Source organism: Frieseomelitta varia, unplaced genomic scaffold (assembly GCF_011392965.1).
Source record: "Frieseomelitta varia isolate USP_RPSP 00005682 unplaced genomic scaffold, Fvar_1.2 scaffold_783, whole genome shotgun sequence".
In the NCBI taxonomy this organism is placed as follows: domain Eukaryota; kingdom Metazoa; phylum Arthropoda; class Insecta; order Hymenoptera; family Apidae; genus Frieseomelitta; species Frieseomelitta varia.
In genome coordinates this window covers 148,047-166,450 of record NW_025110571.1, presented here as the reverse complement: position 1 = coordinate 166,450, position 18,404 = coordinate 148,047, and the positions used below count along the sequence as shown (strand labels likewise).

General features: G+C 30.0%; 1 protein-coding gene across 1 annotated transcript in view; it reads left to right on the top strand.

The window, feature by feature from the left end:
- The window catches only part of LOC122535879 (acetylcholinesterase), an 83,229-nt gene extending 78,309 nt beyond the window's left edge, over window positions 1-4,920 (top strand). Inside the window, exon 2 of the mRNA XM_043667759.1 lies at window positions 4,874-4,920. Coding sequence (XP_043523694.1) covers window positions 4,874-4,905 — 32 coding nt within the window. The 3' untranslated portion in view covers window positions 4,906-4,920. The remainder of the gene's footprint in view (window positions 1-4,873) is intronic.
- Window positions 4,921-18,404: the final 13,484 nt, after the last annotated feature.

Below are 18,404 nucleotides of genomic sequence, written 5' to 3'. Positions count from 1 at the left end.
GAGAGAGAGAGAGAGAGAGAGAGAGAGAGAGAGAGAGAGAGAGAGAGAGAGAGAGAGAGAGAGAGAGAGAGAGAGAGAGAGTTGAAATTTTGCCCCAGTGAAAAATCACTAGGAAGCTAGGTATAAGGATTAACGAGGCGAGATGCTTATCGTGGAATGGGTCGCGTGCCAGCTGGGAATTTAGGCTGAGAATTTCGGTACGCCGTTATGCGCCCTAATGACGTCCGATAATGGCGACGTCAGCTGGCTACAACAGGGGCATGATTATCAGCGTTAATGCGTTATCAGGCAACCGATGTTCGCTGCTCGACTCGGCGTCTTCTCCTTTTCATCCCTCCTCCCCTGTTACATCAAACAACGAATAACAAACGAATTTTCCATTTGCAATCGACGCGCGAGAGATTGATCTTTCGTCCGAAATTTTTTTGAATCTTTTGTTGGACAAATTTGAGTCGATTGTGTGAAAGCACAAAGGGGATGGACGAGCCTTCGTTTGCGAGAGATGAACGTGAGAGATCGGATTTTCCATTTGGGAGTTTTGATTTCAGGAGTGAAAACGAGAATTGAATTCTCGTGTCGCGAAAATCGAGTCACGGTCGTGCAAAAGGTTCTGATTTAGATTTGAAAGAAGAAGCAAATTCTTTAATTGGAGACTGTGTTGTTGTATATATTGTACATTTTATTATATTATTATACATTATTATTAAGCAAAATATTTAATTATTTAATTACATTAGTACACATACTGTATTAATTTAATTTGTAGTGCATTACAAATTAAATTAATTATTAACTGATGTTTATCTTGGACGATTGAAAAACAGATCGCAATAGAAGGGATTAAAACTCGTATATCCAATTGAATCCACTTTATCCGAAACGTATTAAAGCTTTTCTGGGAGTTAATTTCGAAAATTTGATAAAATATTTATTAAATTTATAATATTATTAAATATTGAAAAATAAAAATATAAAATATAAAAAATATTTATAATACTATTAAATATTAAATTTAATAACAATAGATGAAAAAATTGTAAAAATTCGTCATCTATCTCTAAGTTCATTCATCACTGAACCACCCCTAAACAAAGCTCGTACGAATAGTCGCATTAACGGCCCAATAATAATAATTATTAATAATTTTATGCACTCGTGGGGAATTTAAAGATACCAAAGTGCAAAGAACACATTCGATATATAAATATTGTATATAAAATAACCAAACTAGAGTATTTGTTGCATATAACAAACAGAAGAAATAGATTTCCATTTCGTGGAGATTTCAAAAGAACAAGAATACAAATTCAAACGAAAGATCTGTATTAAATTAAATTGAGCAACGATTAAAAATTCAATTGATACACTACAAATCCTCCAACAATTGCAAAGAGATCCACCTTCAACAAAATTTGTAAGACTATATTAAACTATACTTTTCCCACCTACCTACGTTACGCATTTTTGAATATTCGTCCACCAGAGTGGACATTAGTCGAAACAAAACGAGGGAGAAATTTAACGAGGCATTAACAGACAGCTGCGTCGAGATAATCGACGTCTTGACTCGATAAGGCGGTGAAGACACTTATCTAGCAATCTCTGGGCAATTTCGTTGATGGCCGGCAATTGTCTGTCATGGCTGGACGACGTCGAACCGTAGATTCACGGTTGTTACGCCTCTACATCTTCCCATGATCGTTCCAGACGTTCTTGTTTGTCGGCAGTTCGCCGGCCTTGAGAGCACTCTCCCTCGCTGAGAATGAGAATATTACTCCACTTGGATCCAGCCTCCCTTTCTCCCTTTCTCTCTCTCTCTCTTTCTCTCTGTAGATTCACTTGTCAGACCTGTTATTTTCACTTGCAAATTGCTAGAGAAGTGATTCGTGAATTTTGGAAGCAGGACAAAAATTGGTATAGTAGTTTTCGAAAATACGGAAGAACTTTGTTAACAAAAGTTGCAATACTATAGTAATAGCCTTTTTTTTATAATTTTATGGTTTTTCAGAGATCTTTACGAGATACCTTGACTTCTTTCAATTGAATCACATGTCATGTGTCAGTCGTTAGCCTACGAAATTTAACATAAACTTAGTTTCACTATAAAGTTCTTTCTTATCGTATTGTTGAAATCTGGACAATATTGAATCTATGCAAATAGTGACAATGAGCTAGCAACAGTCCACATAAAAGTGGACTGTGAATAGTTAGTTATAAGGGCAAGATCCAGTAGTTGGTCATCTATGCTCCTTTCCCTTCCACTTGACGATGATAACCAAATATATATAAGGACATGCTTTAGAGACATTCTAAATCATTATAGAGACATTTTATATCATTAAGAGCATAAAACATTCTAAATCATTATAGAGACACTCTACATCATTAAGAGCATAAAACATTCTAAATCATTATAGAGACACTCTACATCATTAAGAGCATAAAACATTCTAAATCATTATAGAGACACTCTACATCATTAAGAGCATAAAACATTCTAAATCATTATAGAGACACTCTACATCATTAAGAGCATAAAACATTCTAAATCATTATAGAGACACTCTACATCATTAAGAGCATAAAACATTCTAAATCATTATAGAGACACTCTACATCATTAAGAGCATAAAACATTCTAAATCATTATAGAGACACTCTACATCATTAAGAGCATAAAACATTCTAAATCATTATAGAGACACTCTACATCATTAAGAGCATAAAACATTCTAAATCATTATAGAGACACTCTACATCATTAAGAGCATAAAACATTCTAAATCATTATAGAGACACTCTATATCATTAAGAGCATAAAACATTCTAAATCATTATAGAGACACTCTATATCATTAAGAGCATAAAACATTCTAAATCATTATAGAGACACTCTATATCATTAAGAGCATAAAACATTCTAAATCATTATAGAGACACTCTATATCATTAAGAGCATAAAACATTCTAAATCATTATAGAGACACTCTATATCATTAAGAGCATAAAACATTCTAAATCATTATAGAGACACTCTATATCATTAAGAGCATAAAACATTCTAAATCATTATAGAGATACTCTATATCATTAAAAGCATCAAACATTATCTAAATCATTCTATATCATTATATTTCATACACGACCACGACTGTAAGGGAATAAACTCTTCTAAATTGTAAGCCTGTTGACTCCATTACACAGAATCCAACAGTATCATAAAATTATACATATAATATATCACACATTCTAATATACATATAGTACATTATCTTAATACACATCACACATATTGTATTATATTACGATATGTAACGTATTGTAAAATAATTACCCGTAAATTGAATTTAAGTTGAAGGCACGATTAAATTAAACACGGCTACCAGTTAACGTCTTGTTTGTAAAAACAGAAGTTTAATCGAATCACAACGAAAGACGGAATCACAGCAGAAACTGCGCAACTTGTCTCAAATTGTCTCATTTCTCGTAACGTATGTATGTACATTGTACATCGCTTGGAAATTTCTGTACGAACGTATCGATTCAACGATAGTACTACATACTTTCTTCTCCAACTTTTCCAGCAAACTTGCACGTATATTTTCCTTTTTTTTCCTCTCTCTCTCTCTCTCTCTCTCTCTCTCTCTCTCTCTCTCTCTCTCTCTCTTCGCTAAGACTTACACGCCTGGTCAGAAATTTACCAGATACTGCTTCCACGAACGATTTATTTCCTCCTTGGAAAATTTACCGGCCATCCTTTCACAGCTCCGTGGAACTCTTCCTCCATCGAATCGGTGGTGGAAGAATAAAGGAAGCATCTGCTCGAGTAATTAGGCTATTGATCGAAGGAGCGAATCTTTCTTCCACGATAAACGTCGTACACAGGGTGTGAAAGTGAAAAAGTAGAAAAGCATAAGAAAGTTGAAAAGTATTTGGAATAAAAGACAAAAATATAAAAAGGATTATTTAGTAGTTCAGGCACTGGTCGATCTTGTATATTGATTGAAATATTCTTTTAAATATTTAGTTGATTCTAACGAATATATTTTAATTATCTTTATCATCTTTGCCAACTATATTGCCAACTATATCTTTCAATTATATTTTTTGAACTTGAAATAAATACTTCGTTGGTTCATTCGAGGTAATTATATTCATATTGATTGAAGTGTTATTTAATATTTTAATTTTCAAATATACAGCCATAGTCTGTTATTTCGATTGATAAATTTCAAACAAATATTTTCACGCACCACTGTCAAATAATATCTAATTTCAATAAAACTGTTTTAATACTGTTATTTTTAATTACTTAATACTATTATTTTCAATTACTTTTCAAACTTGTTATGTTAGTATTTACTGTGACAATATATAATACAATTATATAATATATATTATATATTATATAATATAATCACTACGTTTAGTATTTAATGAAAATTATGAACAATTAATTTTCAAACTACTGGAACATTATTTTTTATTTGAAATGTACTCGGGATCGTATGATAGAGTATTTCTCACTCAAACCTATTGTAATGATTCGAATATTTCTGCGACTCGCAATGTATGTTGAATTTTAGATTTTTGTATTGGAAGAACTAAAAAAAAAATAAAAAAAAGATTTAATTGAAAATACTTGAAATATAAAAGAGGATTGAAAGAATATTCAACATGGAAGAGTTTTAAACTGAATACACAAATTCGCAGAGTGATTTCTGATTCTACACCGGCTATCTTATTTCATCGCTCTCCCCTGACGTAAAGAACTCCGTTCGTTCTGAACAATCGCAACAATTATCAAGAGAATTACTTGTTCTTTGACTCGTTCGTTCCTCGCAATCTCGCCTTTAATTCCTCCTGTTCCAAGCCTTGTTACAAAAGGACGAGAAAGAAAAGTAACCAGATGTCGAGAAGTCGAGCAATCAGACATCCAACGATCCATTCGCAGGGGACGGAATAATCTGTCGGAGGAGTAACTTCTTCCTCGCTCTCGTTTCCTTCATTCGGATACAATCATTGGATAAGTGTTTTCAGAAAGAATTCGTCGACTCGCAGTGAAAGTTTCTCGGCGAGGACGTGGTTTTTCCATCTAAGCCAAGTTCCGAAAAGTCGGCTCGAACGGGGAAGAAATTAATGGAGAAAAATTTCGTGCAGCGTGCACGCGTCAGTCGATAGGAGAGGAATTGCCGGATCACGGGCTCCGTAGAGCCAAGTAATAAAAAGATTTCCAGTAAATTTTCGCCGTGAAAGATAAATCGTCGAACGATACACGAACGAGTATCGCATAGGGTGTTCGAGAAGCTTATACTGCTGGCGTTAATGAGATTAAGTAGATGAAAGTGGTTCGCGTACAGAAAGAACCAAATTTATGGGCACGTTTGCTATTTCAAGTAAAAATAATTGGAAACAATAATTAAAATTTTATTGAAGCGAGATGATGCTACTTGAAAATCCACTTTTTTAGTATTTTATTGTAAATATTATATTGAATATTCATTAAAGTAAAGTCTAATGTATAATATATAATATACAATGCATGTAATGTAAGATACAATGCATGAAAATCCACGTTTTAGTATTTTATTGTAAATATTATATTGAATATTCATTAAAGTGAATTCTAATGTATAATATATAATAGACAATGCTTGTAATGTGTTGTACAACTTTGATCACTTTATACAGAGTTCAGAATTGTACTTGACATCAGTCTTGAATACCTTTCAGATAAAAAATATATACTAGATAAAATAATTAATTGAAGCAAAATATCATTTGAAAATTCATCTTTTTTATATTAAATATTGAATGTGTGATTAATGTGATCGTTAAAGTAAATACTAAATTTGATCATCCTGTGCAGAAATAAGGATTGAATTTTGACATGTTAAATCTTCTAATCAGCCCTATGCTTCAAATTAAATGTATTTGAAATAATAATTAAAGTGATTGAACATCCAATAATACTATTACTGAAGTTAGATATTGAACAATACTGAAGAAGGTAGTTTTATAATTGAAATGCATTGTAAGTGTACTTGTAAAATTAGTTAAATTATATTTTGAACAATATTTCAATTAATATGAAGACACTAACTATCTCAAATTAATCAATGAGACAAATATTTATATCAAATAATAATAATAATAATGATAATGATCAAGTTCATTTTGATAAATATATATTGTATATAACTATTATACATATTACACATAAAGTCAGTTAATAATAAATAACCTATAATACGTAAGCTACAATACGTAACCTATAATAAAAAGATAACAATACTGTAATTAATACTTCAATCAATATGAAGATAAAGAATCGTTATCAATTAATCAATTAATCAACGCAAGCCAAATTAATCGATTAACGTTGAAAACAATCTCTGTAAATACTTTGCGCAAAGGACGCTGGAATTTCAAATGTTGAATCTCCCGCCTAATTGACCGGAACACTGCGCGCACCCTGCGTCGACAAGACACGTGACCGTGACGTCAGTTCTTCGTAACCGGTACCGAACGGCGTCGCGCTCTTGCAATTCTCTCGAACAAAGTGCGAAAATCGGTCGTAATTTCACCGTAATTCGCCAACGAGGAATTATTATTTTCGTTCGTGACACGCCGCGTCGTGGTTTTCAATTCCTCGGCCGAGAATTCGATCGTGGTGAACGTCGTCTCATAAACGTCGGACTTATTGGAAAACACGGGGGACGGTTGGCGGCGTTTTTCGGTTTACGAGCGAACTACGGTCGGGAGGAAATCGCCCTGGTTCCCAAGACGAGTGTGAGGAGGGGGATCGTGGCCCGCGTCTCGCGAAATTCCTCGGCAGACCGTGAATTTTCGTCGACTTTATGGCACCCGTTGAATCATAAAACGAATTCCGTTTAACCATTTAAGAATAGTTGATGCCCGGACGGTGCACGATTTATCTGGCCCCCCCTCTCCTCCATCCCCCTGCATTCCGTTCTCCACGGCGAGATAATAACCGGCCTTGGATCTCTTCGTTGGTGTTACTTGTCGGTTGAGTGAAATAAATCTACTCGAGGATTCGGTAATTGTTTGACTATATATTGTTCAATGAAAGAACGTGAGCCTGAGAGATTTTGGGGATGATCCACGAGTGAACTGAACATGTATGTACGTATGTTACTGCAATCATTTTACAATTTTATTTAGAGCTTATATAATTATGTAATTTTTATGGAAGTTTTTATGTTGTATATATTGCAATTGTGTAATGTATGATAATAAAATTATTAAATTGTGTAATTGTATTGTATAATAAAACATGGATGGAAATTATTATGTAATAGTATCATGTTAGAATTAGTATTCAATTATATGGTTTTATATACAGTGATTATTGTACAGTTGCTCATGAAAGTTATTAGAAAAATCAACAGTATAATTATATAGTTGTCTATGGAAGTTATTACATACAGTAAAGTGTCACAGTTATTGTTCAGTTATACAGTTCCATGTATAATTATTATATAATTCTACAATTTTTTGTGAAAGTAGAAAGTGGAATATTATGGAATATCATAGAATATTGTGATTATACAGTTCCATGTATAGTTATTATATAATTCTACAATTGTTTGTGAAAGTAGAAAGTGAAATATTATGGAATATCGTATAATATTGTACAATTATGCAATTACACAGTTATTCTTGAAAGTTATTATATTGCAATTATCATACAGTTGTACGTTGTGTACAGTTATTACACAATCATATAATTTTTCACGGAAGTTATTACATTTATAAACAGTATTATGTTATAGTTATACAATACACAGTAATACAATTCTACACATATTCATAAAAGTTGTCATATACAGTATTATGTTGCAATTACTATACAATTACACGTACAATTATTAATTGTTTATGGAAGTTATTATACAAAGTGTCACAGTTATTATTTAATTATGCAGTTTTATGTATACTCATTTAATTACACAGTTGTTCATCAGAGTTATTATAGAATGTGGTTATTATACAATTATAGAGTGGTTATTAAAGATTATACAGTTGTTATATAGACTGTTATATAATTGTATAGATTATATACAATTGTTATTGAAGATTATACAGTTATTATATAGGGTACTAAATTACAGTTATTGTACAATTACATAATTGCTCATGGAAGTTTATTATATACAGCATAGTATTACAGTTATTACATAATTATACAACTGTTCTTGAAAGTTTTTACGTTGCAGTCATTATACAGTTATACAATTGTACGTACAATTATTATACAATTACATAATTGTTTATGGAAGTTATTATATACAATATTACAGTTACTATACAATTATATAGCTGTTCATGAAAAGTTTTATACATATCAACTGTTATATTACATTCATTATACAAAGCAAAGCTCCTTTCCTTCCTTAAATTGAAATCTGCAAACTGGGCTAGCTAAATTTCAAATCATTGATAGTTGGCAGTCTTTTGTGTATATAATTTGCTCCAATTGAAATTGTTGAATATGAAACAAATAGTGTACTATGTTATCCTTAGTATCACGTTCGCAAGAGTAAGGAAATAAATCATGAAAGTGCAAAGGGCGTTTACTTGTAATTCTAAGCACTGGCCAGCAAGTTCTCGCGATAACGTTGAAACGGACAGTGAGCGTAACTATCTAGCAGTCGTGACAGGTGGTAAATGGTACTCGCTCTACGTGACTGTAAACACTGTGTCACTTTACATATCACCATCGTACATTCGGTTCACGCCCCCTTAAGATCTTTTGTTTGGCCAAAAGAGAAAAAGAAAAATATACTGGCAATTTATGAGCAACTTGGTTTCTCTACGTTTTCCTGTAGAGAAATCCCGCTTGGGATTTCACTAATTCCAAAGTTTTTATTTTGTTGAGAGTTGTGAGACTGAAGTATATTAATTATAATAAATGTAGTAAATAAAAGTGTAAATTGGGAATATAATATGATACATATTAATATTTAAATATGTATAATGAATATATGTTAAAATATACTTACTTAATTTAATAATTTGATATGTAAACATATGATAAATATATAATAAATGTACTATGTTAAATATTATTATAAATATATTATTAATACTATAGTATAATATTATAATATAGTATACTATAATATACTATGTTAAATATTATAAATATACTAATATATTCATAATATAATAAATATTGTAAACATGCTACATTTATCAGATTAAATTACAAGATAATTATTATTTGTCATTACTAACATCAATTATAAAAATCTTATTACTTATTGTTTATTATTTAATTAAATTGAATTGACTGATACATAAATTAATGGGAAATGGATTGCTATTGGAAAACGAGGCGATAAGAATATCGTTGAAACGGGATTATATCAACGTTGCACACATTTCGCTACTCGTTTCGAGAAACGTCAGATTAATATTCACGCTCTCGACGCGATAAAACGTTGCTGACGTTCCGTCAGTCGATGAATGCCTTTCTTAATAAGATTTCCACGATCGCGTTTACTCTTCGTGAACTCTTGCCCTTAATAACCGATAATCCGTCAATGGACAGAGCGATCAATCTTTTCGTAGCTTACGAATTTTTCAAATTGCAGAATCTATTTAAACACAATTGACGTATTTAATATATTTTTTCTATATTAAATATTTAGTATATTTAATATATATTTATATTTAGTATATTTAATTTTATTTTTATATAAAAATATATATTTATAATATATTATATTATATTATATTATAAAATATACTATATTTAAAATATATTATACTATATTATATTATATTAAATATAATATACTAAATATATATTTAGTATATTTAATATAATAAATTTATAATATACTATATATATATTTAGTATATTTAATATAATAAATTTATAATATACTATATTATATTTAGTATATTTAATATAATAAATTTTAATTGAAGTTAAAAACTTTAAAACTTTGATAAAGTATTATATTTTAATGTATTTAATGTAATAAATTAAATACGAAACGATATATTAATTTAATAAATTTAAATGTGGACAAAAATTCATTCCTTTTTAGCACTCATTGGTAAATTATTAACTCGAAATGACGTAGACATTTAATAATATCGTGATGGATAAAATAGAATAAATAGAATAATAATCGACAGAGCAGTAACATACAATCATACAGACAATATCTTTCTCTCTGATATTTGAATTTGTTATTACTCTTGGAATTTGACTGTTCCAGTCGAATGGAACGAATATTAATGGGAATGGAAACTTGAAACGAATTCTCTCGGAGTTCACTTCCTTCATTGTCAGAGTGTCAAAGAAGGAATTTCAATGCTGTAAATCGATCGGAAAGAATAAATTGCGAGTGAGGTGTCGCGTCGATGCTGCCGGTTGGCCTTTAACCGGTTGAAACTTTTTCCATTTGATCGCGATTGATGGTTATTAAATCAAGTTCCAACGGAGGATACTTAATCATTTTATTATAATTGTTTCACTTCGTTATTTATCATTGTTTCTTATCCCCATGTTTCATTCCATTTATTTATTTCCATCTTACTACTTCGATCAATTATTCTGTTTGTTTCCTTTACTTTACACAATTCATTTCAGGAATAATCGTTTCTATATACATTCATAATCATTTCAGTTTTAATTAATTAATTATCTTAACGATTATGCACGATTATCAAAATGTATCACATATGTGCAATAATGTTTCTCAATAATCTCAACAATTGCGTTTCCCAAAGCACGTCAGTAATATCGCCGGTGGTGTGGTTGTCGAATAATCTTCTGTAACAACAGAAGTTCGTAGAAAACTTATGGTTAGCAATAGTATACACCGTATCGTCGCGATATGCTTCTCACGCTCGAGGAATCCACGGATTTTCGCGTTGTTGAATGTACACGAAGGAGAAGGAGGAGGAGGAGGAGGAGGAGGAGGAGGATCCTGGCCGTTTCCGGTGTCACGAGTCGCGAGCGTGGAAACGCGATTTCACGGAGGAACGAAGATTAAACGCGGATCCACGGTTAATTAGGGGCGGCAGAGCGCGATACAAGTCTCATCGAAAACATTTCCAGCGTACTGATAATGCGCTTAACGGTCCCACTCTAATGAGCTTATCGCCCCCCCCCTGACTAAAAGCTTGCCCTTTTCTTTGCCCCCGGGAAGGAAGGAGCTTCTTCTCCCTCCCTCCCTTCTCTTTTAGAATCGCGCGCGCGATTAAAGGATATTTTCGCGGAGGATCATTAAAAGCCTCGAGACAACTTGCCGCGTGGGCTCTTTTATTCGATGTTAAACCCGTCGGAGAGCAAAGGAATAATTTAGCGCGCTATTGTAGACTGGAGACTTTTGCGCCGTGTTTGCGGAAGATCATGGCTGAGAAATTTTGTGTCTTCCGGGAGGGGCACGAGGATTCTTTGAGACTCTGAGACGGAGACTTTAATGAATTTCAAAGGAGATGATCTGGAGAATGATTGATTGCATTTGAAAACGTGGTTATGCGATTATGTTTGCGTCGTTTGTAACAGTCTTGTAATATCATCACCGTGAATATCGTTGTATCGTGTAGTGTTATGTTAGTGTGTGTTATTTTTTTATTGTGCAGTTAATTTCATCTAGTGTTTCTGTTTGTCTCGGAAGAAATAGATCAATTTCCCGCAAGGAGGTGAGGATGATCTAGAATTTCAAACGAGATTGATCGATTATCTAACGTTTGATTGACCAATTATTAGAGACTACATAGATTTACAATTTAAAATTGAATATTATGATTGTATCATAGTATTTACAGTATTTATATTCTATTACAGATATTGTGTAATTAATTATATCGAATGTTAGAAAAATATAGCAAAAAGATTGCGTTTCCGAAATTTAATAAATTGTTAATATCGTTATATATATTACGTTATCCAATACGATCAGGAATTCGCATGGAACGAGAATGATTAATAATATTACGTTATCCAATACGATCAGGAATTCGCATGGAACGAGAATGATTAATTATATTTATAAATGTGTATTATAATTATATGATGTTATTGTAATTACAATGATATTAATATTATAATTTTAATTACATTATGATTATAATATAATTATATAATTATATACAATGATATTAATATAATTATATATTATGTTATATATTATATAGAACAAGAATAATTAATTATATTTATAAATGTATAATTATAATATTATAATTATATGATATTATATTGTAATTACAGTGATATTAATATTATAATTGTAATTACATTATAATTATAATATAATTATATTATAATTACAATGATATTAATATAATTATATATTATAATTGTAATTTTATTATATTATTATATTATAATTATAATTATAATATATTATAATATATAATATAATAATATAATAGTATAATATATTATATTATTATATTATAATTGTAATTACAATGATATTAATATTATAATTGTAATATAATTAATATAACGTAATTAATTACATTAAAATTGGAACGTGTAATATTCCAATTTCTCGGAAGAAACGTGCCATAACGATTAATATTTCACGTAAAGAACATTTTTGCTTGGAAATGTTTGAACGAGGATTAATCAATTGTCCACAGTCTTTTAAAAAAAGAAACGATTAACTATAGAACGAATCACAAAACTATCTATTTCCCTTCAAAATCGAGCAACGAATCTTCCCCAGAAGGTCAGAGAAATTACCAAAATTTCGAACGACAGTAGACAGAAATATATAGAAAGTCAAGAAGACAGAGATAACCGTTGGAAGAAACGAGAGGCGAGAATTCCATTTTTCTCGCCGAATATTAAGAATCGAGAAGGCTCGAGCCAACTTTCAAATGACCCTCGTCTCTCTCTTCCCTTTTCTCTTCTCGTCTCTTCTCTGAAAAAGCTTTATTTAGCTTCCTTAAGGGGAAAGACGGCCATTTTTGGTGCCATCAGAAAGAGGTAATTAATTGGAACGGAGGGAAGCTCTCCGCGGTGGTTCTCCCCAGCACGGCAGAACAAACGCTTCGAAGTGACCTGCAAACCTCTCGGAAAACCTGGCTAATATTTGCCGACTTCAGTCGTGAAACAACAGACGAAGACTGCCTATTAAATACGATGACGATCCTTCAATTATCCAGAGTTCGTCGGTGTTTTTTTTTTCTTTTTTTTTCTTTTTCCAATTGGCTCGAAGCTTCTCGAGGCATCTTGTCGTCTTCGATATTTTTTTTAATTTCTCTCCCTGTCTCGCAGCGAAAAGTCAACAGACACTCTCGAGATTATACCTTTGAAATTGTATTAACTACGTAGGGAGTAGTTTTAAAAATCATTCGAAGCTGCGAGTTATTTATTACACTTTATTTGGAATAGATATTTTTGAAATCATCGTCACACGTGATGATTAATTAATTATTCTAAAAGATATTCTAAATTACACGTGGATATATTATTTAAAATGTGATATTTATTATTGTTTAGAACAGTAGATATTTTTATAAAATATTGCGAATCACATATTTGTTCGCATGTAGCGATTAATTCACGAAGTTATGAATTATTATAATTTATGATACTTGATTCAGAATTCGTTGAACAGAAAACTGAAACATTTTCTGCACTTTTGCTTTTATTTATAATATTCTTGAAACTCTGTAGTCTCGTTCATGTTTTCGCGAGCACAGTTACGAAATACGTGGACATTTCGAATCACTCGACTGTGCATATCTTTCTGAATACAATCGGAAAAATAGAATCTAGATAAACAGTCGTTTCATTCGTTCAAATGTTTCTCGAATTGTCTCGAAATTTGCAAATTCGCAGTCTTCGTGACAATGTCTGTAATTTCTGAATTGTTTAAATGTCTCTTTGCAAAATTTATAAATATTTTCGTGAACATATTTATGGAAAAAGGGGATCTACGTGAACGTATATTTTTGCAGAAAATTCGTAATTCTTATTCACGAGACTCTAAATTAGTAGACTTCGTAATACTTTTTCGCAGAAATTATTATTAAAATATTTCTGCGAATATAATTAGAAACATGGAACTCGGCTCGTGAATATTGTAATGAATACTCGAGTTTGGGTGTTTTTGTATGTTTATGCATGTTGTATGAATCCCATCCGTTTCTGCATCTTCAAATTTCCCACAGACACGCGAAAATTTGTATTATAGATGAGCATTTGAACGCGTAATGTTCCAGATTACGATTGGTCAAATTAATTGGTTAAATTCTATGTAACTTATATAATATAATAGTACGTGTATACGTATCTAATTGTATACTATATTATATATATATATATATACAATTATAATAATATCTTATTATTATTATTACAACTGTACATGATTATTAATAATATGTCATATACAATTATAATAATAAATTGTTACAGTATGATTATAATTGTATGTTCAACTGTAGTATTATAATTTCTAATATTATTATATTAGAAATTATAATAATAAAAGCTTCTATCATAATTTTTTAATCTTCTTCTATCTTTCACGTTTTTAATATTACATAGAGTTTAGAATGTTATATTACAGTATTATATACATGATTTTATATTATTATATTTCCTAGTATCACGTTATAATATTTCTAACTTAACATTAAAAAAGCATTTAAAAAATAGTTTTACCAAGATGTTTGATTGATCCAAATGACATTTGAATGAAATTTAAATAATTCTTCTCTGCCAAGATCTAAATCTAACTTGGGTAATTCATATAATGCTAAAAGAGTTGAATTTGAAGTTCTATCGAAATTCGAATAATTTAAACAATTCTTTTCTCTTGCTCAAAATTTCAGTAACTTAGAAAATTCAGATAGTTTCACTTAATATTGAAGAAGTCCAAATATTGATAGATCTAAAAGATTTACTAATAGAGTAGACGGATAGGCTAGTAGACCTACTAATAAAATTTAAATGATTAAATCGTAGAACAAATAACGTAGATGATTCCAAATAATTGTATAAAATTATATAAATAGTGAACTAAAACAATTATATAAAATTATAAATAATGAACTAAAGTAATTATATAAAATTGTATAAATAGTGAATTAAAGTAATTATATAAAATTATATATATAGTGAATTAAAGTAATTATATAAAATTATATAAATAGTGTACTGAAATAATTATATATAAATATCGAATTAAAAGTTTTCGGTAATTTAAGCCGATTTTTAAACAGTTCAAAGCGTAACGAGCTCGAATTCGATTCACGATTATCTAAAATCACCAGGTCTATAAATTACGCGAGTATGCACGTGTGTTTGCCTTTAGTTTACCTCCAGTTTGCAACGTGTGTGTGTCGCGGGCCGGAAGTAGCCTCGCCGCATTATGACGCGCTTCCGCGAGATCCCGTGAAAGATTCAACTTTGTGAAAGAACGGCCGTCTCGTAAAGTTGCCTAATCAGAGATTTCAGGCTTTCGCCGCACGGTATCTCACGGTTATCAAAGTTGTGTAGCCTCCCGCTGGTGTGAAGCGATAATATTCTTCCGCGAGAACAGTGCCAGCGGGTTCCACCGTCGTCGCGAATTTTGCCCGCGTGTCGTCGTGAAAATTTAGGAAATTCGCGAGCGAGGGAAAAATTTGTAACAGACATTTCAAGAACAGCGTTGCTGCAGTATGCGAGAAATCCCTCTGGTTTCTGGAAGCGAAATATTTTTCACGTAGTATTGTCTGAAATTGTTGCAACGCTGTTCATGATATGGGGAAATTTAACTTTTCTTGCTGATAGTTTCGAGTTATGTATTAGTATTGAATATTATATTACAGTATGTAATATATTAATACGTATTAGTATTATATAAATATATATATATATTAAATTAATATATTAGTATATGATAATACTATATACTGGTATACTATATATATTACAGTGGTGTATTACAGGTATTATACATAATATTAGTATATTATGGCATATAATAGTATTGAAAATTGTATAATATTCTGTATTATATTACAGTGTATATTACAGTGTATTCTGTATTATATTACTAATATATTAATATGTGATAGTATTATATACTAGTATGCTATATATATATTACAGTGGTATATTAAGTATACATAATATTAGTATATTGTAGCATATAATAGTATCGAAAATTGTATAATATATTGTATTATATTACATTATAATATATTAGTATGTGATAATACTATATACTAGTGGTATATTAAGTTTATATTACAGTGGTATATTAAGTATACATAAGATTAGTATATGATAATAGTGTATACTAACATACTATATATATTACGGTATATTAGTATATTATAGTATATAATAGTCATCAAAATTGTATTATCATGAATACTATAATAATAATATAATAATAATAATATAAAATTAATGTTACATTACAGTATACTATATTACATTACATTATAGTATACTATAGTATATAATATAATAATGTTGAAAATTGTGTCATGTATACTGTAATAATATAATATAATGTAAGAGTAGTACATGGTAATATTACATTATAATACATATTAGTAGAGAAAATTAAAATATATTCTATAATAATATAATATTATATAACATACTGTATTAATATAATACTATAATATATTAATATATTATATTTACTGATATATTATGTATACTAACACACTAGTGGTAATTCAATAATTCAATAATTAATAGTAATATTATTACTGATGTAATATGAATACGTGATAACAATACATATTGGTAATCAATTGAGATACAATTATTGCAGAGCGATCTTGGATATAAGGGAAAATTTGAATAAGGTTCAGATTGGGGCATATTTTATAAGTAATTAGGGGACATCACTCGAAATTGAATGTCGTCGAAAATTTAATGGATTTCAAAAGTTTTATGTTATTAGAATCCAAAAATTCTATATTATACAGACAGCAAAAGATTAGACAATAAAAATTAAATATTACTTCTTAATTTCACAACTTTCCTTGCAACAGATTGAAACGAGTGTCCATTTTATTCTGACACTCTGCGATTTCATTCTCATTTTATTTTGGTGTATATTATTATTGTAATAATGCAATTCTACTGTCGAATCTAAAATAAAGAAGAGAACGATTTAATTTTTTTCTGTTTCTGCGGAACAGAAAATTGAATAGAATCGAACACGTATCACATCGGAGGATAAAATTGCCCGGGGGAAAATAAAAAAATGTGAAATCGACGGTTTTGGAATATTTCTTTTTTTTTTTCTGTCGTGCATGAACGTAAGAACAGGAATATCACTTACAGACATTTTCGTCTGGACGAAATAGCGCTAGCAATTCGGCCATGATATTATGTATTCCATGCATTTCGTTTGTCCTGAGATTCTCGGTGAGAATACGTCGGGAAATCTGTAGTCCAACCAAGAAAGAGAGAGAGAGAGAGAGAGAGAGAGAGAGAAAGAAGAGATTCTCAGTAAAATTTTCCAGTGTACCATTCAACTTGGAATGTTTAAAAAAATCCCATTCAATTTCTGAAAGAAAGGAATGAAGCAAAAGTGGATCTAGTAGAAGAAAAAACAATTTCGAAATCGAGCAATTACACTTTTTCTTGTATCATCGGTGGAAACTGTACGACTGTAATATCGCTTGGAAATGAGGATTTTTCTTTCTCGGATTCGCAGAAAAATTTTATTCATTAATGTATAAAATTATTATACTGTAAAATTTATTTCATTTTGAACATTATTTCGAAATAAATTTAAAGTTTATTTTATCTTGAAAATTGAAATAATTATGCTATATCATTGTTAACTTTGAAATAATACAGTGATATTGTATAACTTATAGTAACGTATGATTATTATATTAATATATGATATATTATAACGTAATATATCATGTATAAATAATTATAATTATAATTGTGTATAATTAATAATATAGTAATATTGGACATAATAATATTTATTATTGCATGAGAAGAATCTAAAAGTTAGATTTTCATGTTCTTTACTGAAGTACGTTTTTTTTAAAAATAAGAATATTAATTTTTGAAAAGTAATTTGAAGATAATTAACAAAAACTTCATTGGCATAAAATTTGTTTATTTATTTAAAGAGGTTTCTTGTGTTTCTGAACTTACATATTATAAATGTAAATATATACATGGAAATATTTATTAAAAATGTGTTTTCTGTATTGTACAATATTTTTGGAATTGAAATTTATGAAAATTTTAATGAACTTCAAGTTTGTAGAAACTGACCAATTGATTGGAAATAATATTGCAACATTTTCAAAAAAAGTTGCGAAAAGAGTTTGAAAATTAATCTCTCTTGCTTCTTGAAAGCAGGTTCTTTTTGAACTGAGTGTTATATTTACAGAATTTCATCTATCTCGACAAATTTCTC